General features: G+C 34.2%; 2 protein-coding genes across 2 annotated transcripts in view; one reads left to right on the top strand and one right to left on the bottom strand.

Moving 5' to 3' along the window:
* The first annotated feature begins 2,319 nt into the window (after positions 1-2,319).
* LOC117112432 lies at positions 2,320-6,702 on the top strand. The gene is made up of 2 exons (XM_033255514.1): positions 2,320-2,872; positions 6,335-6,702. The coding sequence occupies exons 1-2, from the start codon at positions 2,407-2,409 to the stop codon at positions 6,700-6,702; spliced, it is 834 nt and encodes a 277-aa protein (XP_033111405.1). The 5' UTR covers positions 2,320-2,406.
* Positions 6,703-7,000: 298 nt separating this feature from the next.
* LOC117112430 (cytoplasmic dynein 2 heavy chain 1-like) overlaps positions 7,001-11,765 on the bottom strand; it is a 7,251-nt gene continuing 2,486 nt past the window's right edge. Inside the window, exon 3 of the mRNA XM_033255513.1 lies at positions 7,001-7,336. Coding sequence (XP_033111404.1) covers positions 7,139-7,336 — 198 coding nt within the window. The 3' untranslated portion in view covers positions 7,001-7,138. The remainder of the gene's footprint in view (positions 7,337-11,765) is intronic.

Genomic DNA, 11,765 nt, shown 5'->3' with positions numbered 1-11,765 from the left:
TATCATTCTATAATTTATTAGCGGGTCATTTTATCGGGACTACAATTGACAATTGCTTTATATTAATTAGCTATGTTCCTGAGCCTGTAGTTTGCATAAGTATTCCCTAAATATCATATAGTTTTATAACTAGAACATAGTAAATTCTAACCACTACGGCAGCAAAAAACACTTAACATTAACTTCGAAACAAGAACACAGGAATGCTTCCCCTTCATCATAGCCTAGTCCAGCTTTCCTCCTGCAGGATGATTTCCTAGGGCATTTCAACAATAGAGGGGGTACTATCAAATTAACTAAACAAGAGAAATAATCGAACACCTTTACAGTCACACTATTACTTTAATTGCAAAAAAATCCATTTTAGAAAGCTTTATTTTTTTGTATTTGGCGCCCTCTATTGTTTGTAAATTTTTCAGTTGATCACACACATAAGATAGGGTGACAAACTACTTTAAATTCCATTTTCACCGTGAATAGGGACACTTCAGTGCCTACATACTTTAGTTTAAAGTATCAGTAGACAGAGAAATTCAGGTAAATAATTTGATTATTACTTTATAACAGATCTATTGTAAGTAACTGTATCTATATTTTGAAAATATCAAACATATATAAAATCATTAAATAGCAGCTGAAGCTGAATTATTACAGGTGTAACTTGACATTACAAGAGGGTCATCCCAGATATTAACATTGATGGCAATCTTGTTTTCCAATATTTGTTTCTCTATATTCTGTTTTCTGGTTTTGTGATGTTGTTCTGTTGATATCAAATAAATCAAATCAAATCAAATATCATAACATCTATAGCAGTCTCAAAATAAGAAAATATTCGGTCCAAACACAAAAATCAACTCCTTAAACCAGACGATCAGTTAACCTTCAACAAAACAACAAACATAAGCCTACAAGATGCCATGAAAACGAACTGTCATGCCATGCCATGGAGATTATAATAAATTGATTAAAATGACACGACAGTATGTTAAACAAAATTAAAGTTAAACCTTCCACCAGGGTGATTCTTTTCAGTAGTCTGGCATTTTAAAAACTTGAGTGCTATTTCCAAGCATCTAGAAGTGTAAATTTTACAAAATTTTCTAACCTCAGCCCCAGCGATGGTGGGGCAATTATTGCTATAAATAATTTCTAATTTTACTATCTTTTCAATGAAAATGAAAGTACTGTCGACCTTCCCATTTACGAACATCTCATTTACGAAACTTCTATTTTACGAACGTTCAGCGGATGACGTCATCGCTAGATTTATTCATCTAATTTTTTTCTATTTTTATTAATTTTACGGAAAACGAATTACAAAGGTCATTTATTTATTGCATTATAGTACTAGTTATACAGTACATTCCATAAATACATCATATTACATTAGGCTTAGGAAAGTCAAACCAATACATGATGTAAAATAATCAAAACTAGTCGAAATTCAGGCAGGCAGTGCATGCTGCTAGGCCTACCTTGTCTAGGCTAAGGGTAAGGCTGGGCAGCCGATACCTAGGGGCCTACCTTACTCTGTCTTATGGTTAACTGCGGTCTAAATGCAAGTCTGTAAATCGAATTAGCTAGTCTGAGTGTAAATGTATGGTAACATCAACTTTTTATCCTTTTAAGAATAAACCACTGTTTGGATATTCAATAAGCATCTGTATTATTTGTTCAATTACTAAATTTTCTCAATTACGAACTGCTTTCAGCCCAAGGTGTACGTAAATGGGAAGGTCGACTGTACTAACTTAAGTCATCGTTGTACAAAATCATGCTAAAAACCCCTATTAAGGGGAAAATTTCAAATTTTCAAAAAATACACTAGAGTGTAATATATGCTTAAAGAGACTTCAAAATGCTAAATCCCTTAGTTTTTGTTTAGCCTGCCTAGAAGACTGGGTTAAAACAAAAGGAAAGCTGGTCTGCCCAACCTGCATGACAGCACATTGCATTCCAAACGGCGGGCTTCAGAAACTTCCTCCAAATACACATCTTAATAGCATATTATAAAATACAAAACAACTTCCAATAAGAGATGAGACGAAATGTGTTTGTAAATTTAAACAAGCAAAACGTTACTGCCAGGACTGCAGATGCTACTTGTGCTCTACATGTTGTGAACACCATATTTCAGTATTGGCAAACCACAAGCTACTAACAGTGGAGAATGTACAATCAATGACGCCACAAGATCTGATGCAACCTCTGTTGTGTTTGAAGCATGGTAAACCTTTAGAGTTTTACTGCATCAACTGTAAAATTCCAATATGCGAGCAATGTGGTACGAACCACATCAAAAAAGAACACCAAACTATCAGAATTCCACCTGCCTTTCAACAGTTTAAAAAAACTGCAACAGAACTGGAAGAAGCAGCCAATGAATTTACAGACAATATAAAAATGGACCTCAAAAGAGTTCTTCAGAATGATACAAAATTAGAAAAAAGTAAAGATACCAGCCTAAGAGATATTGACAATATTGTGCAAGAAATGATAAATAAAATAAAAGAAAATGGAGATGAAATGGAAAATAAAGTAGAGACAATCTACAAACAGAAAAAAAGGGTAACCAATATGCAAACTGATGAACTGAAGACAAAGATATCTGATATAGAAATACAATTGAGTGTTCTGAATCAGCTATTAAATAGTGATAAAACAACAGCAATGAAATCAAGTGATATGATAATTACAGAACTGAAGAACAAACTCGAAGAACAGACATCTAAGACTGAACCAGAAGATGTGGGAAAAATTGACATTATTAAAAACACTTCTTTATTGCAATGGAAATGTAGCATTGGAAGTGTAATAAAAACAAAAGCAGACTGTCTAAAATTAATGGGAGGAGAAGATGTGACCCAAAGTCAGTCAATTGTTGTTAAAGTAATCAAAACAATTGAATGTGAAATGGCCAACAAGCTAACCACTACCCACCACCACTAATTGCATCTGCTGTTTTGCTGTTATGTAAATATTCACGCATTCTTGTCATGAGCCATGTTCTCTGGACGACCATCTTTTCTAACCACCATTCGTAATCCTTATATAATCTTTTTTCATTCAAAAAGTGCCTCTTGAGTTTAATAATTTCCTGTAAGAACCCCTCGATTTTCATTTATTTCCATAAGTGCCCACTCAATTTCCACTCTGTTTTCATAAGCGCCCCGTTTGAATAAGTGCCCCTCAGAAAGTGCAAAAAATATTTTAAGCACCCGGGCGCTTATTCGTGCAAGTACGATAAGTTGACCACTGTCTCTAATAACAAAAGTATATATAACGGTTGGCGAAGTTTTTTTTCAGTATTTCAATTCATATTAAATGTAAGTTAGTTAAGGCTGATTTAAATATTAAATTCAAATTTTCTTAAATAGTCAAAAGATATGACAGTATCTACTATTTTTAATTAGAAGTCCCCAAATAATCCTCGCAAGTGAGAAAAGGCAGACACTCCACAGTTTATACTTCCAAATTTGGAATAAAGTTAAAATAAAATCAAGTTTCATTAACTGAAGTCGCTTCACCATTTTAAATTCATGTTTAGTATAAGTTTAGTGGAAGATAGGAGGGGTATGGTTAACAGTGAACTGATAGACCCTAAAGTAATAAGTTTACAAGTCATTCTCTAAAATTGTTTTAGATGTCTTAAAACAATTTTACTGCATGGCAGTCAGTTTAAGAGTGCCATTTAAGAAAAATATACAAATGATATGCAATTATTTTTCAGTTATTTAATCCCATTATTAATCCATTACAATTTTAAAACTTTGAAAACTTTCATTAGGTTTTATATGTAGTTAATTGTTGTAGTATTCTTGATCTAAAACCAAGTAAAAGTAAATTATTGAAGGATTCAAATGAAAAGGTTGGTTTCAAGCATAAGCCTACTCTATAATAATTAATCAAGTATTCCTGTTAATCCGTATTATATTTAGATAACTTCAGTCTTGTTATGAACAGTGTGCTGCTCAATCTGTTATCAGATGTACAAATAACATCATGCATCAGCAAAAATAAACCTGTAAATAGGATAATTCAAACTGACTTCAGCAATTCTACAGTGAAAATGAAATGTTTAATGACAGGCCTACAATTGTTCTTATCAGTTTATTGTATATCTATTCATTTCACAATTTGATTAAGGTCTATGGCTAAAAGATCTCTTTAACTCTTATCTCCATAACTTCATTAAGGTCTACGACTGAAAATCTCTTTAATTCTTATCTCCATAACTTGATTAATGCCTATGACCAAAAGATCATGTTGATTTTTATCTTCAATAAACTGTGGCAAATTTAATTTAATCAGACTATATCTTTGTATTTCATTTACGTATGTATTTGTCTATGCAGCACCTTTAAATAATATTCATTTCATACATACACACACATCCCCACACCCACATCCCCCACACATACACACACCCCCACATAAAATAGGTCACCATGATTCTATTCTATTTTATTCTATGCAGACACTCATCAACGCATGTTCAGCATCTGGATGAGGACAGGGCTATGAGATGGACCAGTGCACCAGGGTAACCACCCTAATGCACATGAGCCACACATGAGTACACTGGGCCTATGGTCTATAGTCCTTATCCGAGAAGACTTGCTCCACCTCCAGAGCCATAGGAGCGAGCTGGCCGTTCGAAACAGTGCCAATATTAGGGAGCTTTCGATTGCACGATGATGGTAGGACGTAGAAGTAATGACGTCACTAAAAGTCATCTGCGCATGCGAGAACGTTAAGGTCAGCTCGTCGAATAGATTCTGGAACACAATTTGGTCAAATCTACGTATGCAGAGAACGTAGGACACCAGGTAGGACGGTCATGCATGAGTGATTCCATTCTAGCGTCGCGTCTTCGCACAAATCGAAAGCTCTCTATTACGTCTGTGGATGCCCCATCTTCACCACTGGGCCATTCGACTCGCATGATTATATTAAATATAAATGTCACCAAACAGTGTGTATTTTCTTACTGCACTATTCTGTTCAAACACAATACATGTACGATTTAGTGGCAGCTCATAAAAATAGAATGAACATCCATTTGGTATATTTTTAAATCAACTCATTATGATAATCTTTCTGATTAATTCTTTATTTTTTTGTTTTTCTAATCATTTTTCTCCATTACAATCAATCACTTGCAATCGAAACGCTTTAAAAACTTAGACAAAGTGAAGCAGATTTTGTCAAATTAAGGTTTCTATTGTGAACATATTAAATTGTATTTAAATCAATTATTAACGTTGAGTGACGTTTTGTCCAGCTCCGCTGAACTTCTTCAGACAACTGACCCGTTGGATTGGTCACGAGTCAGTCACGTTATGTTAATAATAGTAAGTTCGAGTTTCTGATTTAAATACAATTTAATAATTAACACTTACTGGATGAATAACAACATTCACAAATTTATTGTGAACATAGTTCTTTTAGCATATAATTTCTATGCTAAAATTGTAAAACCTGAAAAAAATATTATATTAAATCAACTTCATTCAACCTTCATTCTCGGTGAAGGGGACTACAAAGTCATATGAAATATACATAATTGAAATGATTGATGACAGTTTATATAATTGGTGGTTACACAAGATATCACTATGATACACCATCTATTGAAACAGTGATTCTAGAATTAAAGGTTAGTGGGGTTGAGATTGAAAGATAATTTAGAACAATATGAATCAGTCTATAGACTCTGGACGAAATCTATCAAAGTCAAAGCCGAAGTAAAACTGAGCTATAATCTATAATACATTTAACAAACAAAAAATGCAGGCTTGCAATACAACATTTAGAGTACAAGACAAAAACACCACAAAACCACCTTTCAGTGCATTATTTTAGCTTTGATGGCTTTTATGGAGGTATATTTTACAAATATTGACTGCTTTTTATGAGGAGAATTGTGAAATCATAGGGCCAATCTCTCTCAGCGTTGTAGAGGTCACGTCTCATTCACTGTTCGTGCATGTCGTAAATTATATAGCAAAACACAGACTATCGAATGCACATCGTGCAGCAGGGCAAAAAAACTACCATCCCATAGAGTAATAGTTCTATTGCCCACTTGTTAACCAATAAGATGCATGGAATTTATGTATGTGGTATATAATCAATGATATTCTTCTTTATTATTCAAGACTTTTATTATACCATGTCTTGAAAACACACCAGCCCTCTATTACTTTCTAATATTTATTGATAGGGGATTGCAATTTTAATACTTATACAAGTTTAGTATAGGTAAGTCAGGCTTAGAAAAAAATGTTTGTGCCTCTGACTCCAGTCACATGGTCCCTCACTTCTTCAGGTGCTGGTGTCAGTGGAAGCAATTGTGACACTGACACAATTGAAAGACTACAATTACAGATGGCAAGGTACATCCTAAAGGCTCTACCCTGTACAATGATCTCGGATGATCTCCAATCACAAACTCAGAAAACAACTTTAGAATTAAATATATCTGTAAATGTTGCCACAATTGCTACTCAGAGCTGGAGTACAACATGGGTATCTAAGAATGTCAGCAACTTAAGCTGCAAAATTCTATGTTGTGTAGAAAACTTATTTCAAAGATGCCATATTGAGAGCATTTTTAGAAATACAAAGAAGAGAAATAATTGTGTATCAGACACAGAACTTGCTATAACAAAATTCTGTGATTGGATTGAAGGTTAAAAGCAAACAAGTTGTCACTTAACAATTATTCATTTATATAGAAAAAAGTCACCAGGAGCAGATTGCTATAAGCAGTCTTTAGACAGTCTTAATAGCAGGCTATAATCGTGACGTCACTACTGGCCTATGATTATAGACCATTGCTGTACTGCAGTCTAATCAGTTAGCTGTCTTAAATTTTAAAGCCTACTCGGAAGAGCCTTAAAACGGTCTTTAAAATAGTTTTTGAGAATGTTCAACTCAAAGAAAACAATTGAAATTGTTTAATTAATTTTTATCCATACCAGGGGCGGATTGCTATAAAATGGTCTTAACTCCTCGAATAAAGCTGGCTTTATCACTTAGACGGTCTTACTAAAGTCACTACGCTAAAACCATTGCTATAAAAGGTCTTCGCTTAGACCGTGATGAGAATTGAAACGCTAACAAATGTAATTTAAGAATGAGGAGGCTTACCTTGATACTCATATGTGTACTCAAATTCTGCGTCCACCATGCGCATTATAGCGATGCCATCCCCTCTGACATAGTAGCGTAGTTGTTTTTGCCACAGCCATTCTTCTGTACTTGTGATATTGTTCTTCATAAGAAGTTGAACGACTTCTATTCCATGAATTGTGTCCAAAATTAATGCCTAAAAAATAGAAGGTGATCTTGGTTTAAAATTATGGTACGACCCAGACTCAAGACTGACCACTCTATGACATTTTATGTGACAAATACATGGGATTTGCCCATGGGTATACAAATGCCCATATATGGGTGAAATATGACATCATCAGTCCCCATACAAACTATAAGATCATTTTGTCCGACTTCACCAAAGAGCTATTATAACAACTAGAGTGCTAACTAGGCAAGGAAGTAATACAAAGTTGTATAATGTGTAGTCACAAGACAGCCGTTGAAGAAAAGCACTAACTTCAGGATTAACATAAATATTACAGCTATAAATAAAACCTTTAACTATTATTTCATTAATTATTATTACAGTAATAATAATAAATTCTTAATCTAGCCTAAACAAAAAGTCAAGTAGATTATCTAATTTAAAAATAAAGTATTAAGGAATCTAAATGAAAATCGAATTTGCTACACCGCAATGCTAGAGGTTCAACATTCAGGTAACTTAGGTGTACTTTTATGTTAAATTTGGGGCGCAACTGAAAATGATGCTTAGGTGTACTTTGATTGGCTGATTCTACAGCAGCCATCTTGTAGTACACACACAGAGCTCTGTGTATTTAGAACATTAAATGCACTAGAGTTAGCGCTCTAATATTCTTATTATAACTCTATGGACATTGCAGACTTTTTATTGCAAAAAGAGCCTGGGATGGAATCACTCAACTGTGACCATCCTACGGTTTATATGTTATATCCATTCTCCTTTGTGGTATCCTTGATCGTCCTAATTTCCTTTTCCTTCAAGCTGGTTTTACACTACAACGTACTCCAACAACGCTACAACGCTAACAACAGCAGCGAAATAGTCTCATTAGTCTGGTTTTCAGAAATTATTTGTAATATTATGGGTAAAAACCCAGCAAACATCCGTTTTACGAATGGTCAATATTACTAATGACCTTTGCATCATCGACAAGTAATAACGTTAAAAAGTCTGATTGCATACGTTTTTCAAAGTGATAATGTATATTTTTCTTAATAATAAAATCAGATTTGTTGTATTTATTTATTGACAATTCAATCTTTTCCATTTGTGCTATAATAGTCACTATTAATTCAGTTTCAACGAATTACCACCAACGCCAGTCGTTAAAATGAGCGCACGTTTACAATGATGAAACAAAAAAGTGTGGAAGTCAGCAACTTATTTGACACCGCGAAGCTAGATTTTCGCGAAGTGCATGTAAACAACACATTAATCCAGCGATCTAAAAACTGCAAAAAAATCCCCCCCCAAAAAAAAAAAAGAAACACGACAGAAAGGTCCGTAAAGTATGCAGACGTTTTAATGAAAAATAAAACAATAATTTGTTAAATGGGAGAATGCTAGAGAAAATAATTTGGTTTTTATCGCAGGTAAATTTAGCTAGGGCCTCATATATAGCCTACTACTTGCAGTAGACCACGCTGCTGCACTGTTGGTTGGTTCATACTACCTGCGTGTTGCCTATATATCAATGGCAGAGGATAGCTAGGCTAGGTAGTGGAAACTGACACCTGATCTACAGTAATTTACGAATTTGTCAATTTTTTTACGAATACCCCTTCTACAGGCTCGTAAAATACAGTAGACGTTATTTTAAAGCAAACCTTTCCACCGTGTAACGTCGACGGCCGCGAAGCTGGCTGGCTGTGTTTATCTGGCTCTAACTTGGCATCGAACGCAACTAGGGATAAATTGTATCATATTTCAAGATTTAGATAAGTGGCTTAACTTCGACGTGAACCAGGCTAATGAGTAGTTTCCAAAGACAGTCTAGATAAGACACCAAAACACAGATTCCGTAAAAGTAGTTCCAGTTCCAAAACATGCTGTGTGGGGCCTGTTACAAACAAATGCATGCTACAGCTTAAGATATCAACCATTTCTGTCCTACATCTTATTTATTTATTTATTCTTTTTTTTGTGAATTTTTATTTAAATTTTCATAATATGGTAATAATTTGTATTTAATGTAAAATGGCATGTGAAAAAACCAGTATGGTGATACTGTAATGTACAGCATAAAGGCATATATTTTCACTTTAATGTACCTCCATGGTTTAAGAAATTCAATTTTGCTTCAGCTTTTCTCAATCTTTTGTTCAGCTTTTCTATATGAAATCAAGTTTGCATACAATACTGCAGCGACTAAGATTTAATGATAGAACCAAACGATCCAAATTGAGTTAAAAAAAAGTCAAATTTAAAAGCAATGAATTAATTTTACCAGACATTTGTATTATAACATTTATTATTATTACATTACATTTATTGTTATTTTATTACTGTATATTCCGGTGTATAAGCCGCAAATTTTATACGCGATTTCGGCCCTGAAATTTGGAGCGAGGCCTGTGTACCGGTCATCAACATATTCGTTAAACATTCCGGATAACGACAGGGGCGAAAATCAGACTGGGCCCAGTCTAGCTTAATTAATTAGCCTATTTTTGCTGGCCTATTTGTGATTATACTCACTACAGTGCTGTACTAGGACTCCTACATTTTCTACGACATTCAAGCAATGGTTAGTTTTGTTAAAATTATTATTTTCATGGTACGTTCATTTATAAACAATGTTTAAGACACGTTGTTCTTATTTGAACATTTCTTCGCTCAAAACAATAACAAATGATTATTTTTTCAGTCCTCGAGATTATGCGAATATAAAATATACCTGGTTAAACAAACTTGCTTTACGGCGTCTGGTTGCCAGGAGGCTAGTGCAGTTATAGAAAGCATAATTTGCTATGTAGTGTTATGTTTTTGGAATAAATCAAAACTTGTGAAATTTATGTGTTAACTTAAAAAAAACACAGGTCTTCTAGAAGTTTAACACTTTTGTTTACTGTAATTTAACTGTAGCATTCTTTCTATTACGTACAAGCCTACCAGCAAACCAGACGTTGTACAGAGTGTTTCAACCGGCCATGTGCATTTTGTGTGACGATGTTTTGTGAAGTAATACCCGACCCTGATGACTGTGTTTCAAATGCTGTTTATGAATAAACGTAATACGAAAATAATAAAAACTAGGGCCTAGGCTAAACCCTTGCTTGATTGTTTTAGAAAATGTAGAAATCCTAGTACAGCACTGTAGTGAGCATAATTACAAAAATTTTAGGTCAGCAAACCTAGCTACACTAATAAAATTAGGCTATCATGGGCCTAACTTATTTTTTTATATGATTTTCGCCCTGGTCCACGATCCTGAATTTTTAAGAGGAGGTTAATGACTGGTACATAGGCTGCATCACATCCCAAATTTTGGAGTGGAAATTGCGTATAAAATGTGCAGCATATACATAGGAAATACAGATATATACGGGTACCTATAAAAATAGACCTACTTAGTAAATTGCGGATTGATATTGGCACAAAATTTTGTTAATTCATGGACCTAATGTTGCTGTTTATTCCACCACGGGCAGTCCGCTTAATAACGTGTGCTGCTGAGTTAATCCCCAATGATAATCCTTTGAACAAACAATATTGTTTACTCTGATGGTGTTAGTCACGCGCAACCCGACTTTGCCCCAAAAGTCGGGTTGCCTTTCAAGGGATATGTACACATAATGAAAAAAGTTTTTTTTTTTTTTTCCATATTTATAGAGGGTGATCATTCCAGGGTATCCTTGAAGGTCGGCTGATATTCAGCTGGGTGAAATTTATCAAAGTCAAAGACACAGTAAAAACACAGTAATCTACTTCTAATCACCAATTTAGCCCTTTTGTTTGAGTTGAATAACAGTTGCAACCTCATTTGTTGACCTACCTTCAGTTTGAGTTTTTTTTTATTTTTTATTTTTTACCATATTTATAGAGGGTGATCATTCCAGGGTATCCTTGAAGGTCGGCTGATATTCAGCTGGGTGAAATTTATCAAAGTCAAAGACACAGTAAAAACACAGTAATCTACTTCTAATCACCAATTTAGCCCTTTTGTTTGATTTGGATACCAGTTGCAACATCATTTGTTGACCTACCTTCAGTTTGAGTTTTTTTTTTTAATTTTTTTTACCATATTTATAGAGGGTGATCATTCCAGGGTATCCTTGAAGGTCGGCTGATATTCAGCTGGGTGAAATTTATCAAAGTCAAAGACACAGTAAAAACACAGTAATCTACTTCTAATCACCAATTTAGCCCTTTTGTTTGAGTTGAATAACAGTTGCAACCTCATTTGTTGACCTACCTTCAGTTTGAGTTTTTTTTTATTTTTTATTTTTTACCATATTTATAGAGGGTGATCATTCCAGGGTATCCTTGAAGGTCGGCTGATATTCAGCTGGGTGAAATTTATCAAAGTCAAAGACACAGTAAAAACACAGTAATCTACTTCTAATCACCAATTTAGCCCTTTTGTTTGATTTGGATACCAGTTGCAACATCA

The sequence above is a fragment of the Anneissia japonica genome, unplaced genomic scaffold (genome assembly GCF_011630105.1).
Source record: "Anneissia japonica isolate Jap-2015-1 unplaced genomic scaffold, ASM1163010v1 scaffold562_len126453_cov116, whole genome shotgun sequence".
Taxonomy (NCBI): Eukaryota; Metazoa; Echinodermata; class Crinoidea; order Comatulida; family Comatulidae; genus Anneissia; species Anneissia japonica.
Note: the sequence above shows the minus strand (reverse complement) of the source record. Positions and strands in the feature narration are given on the sequence as shown.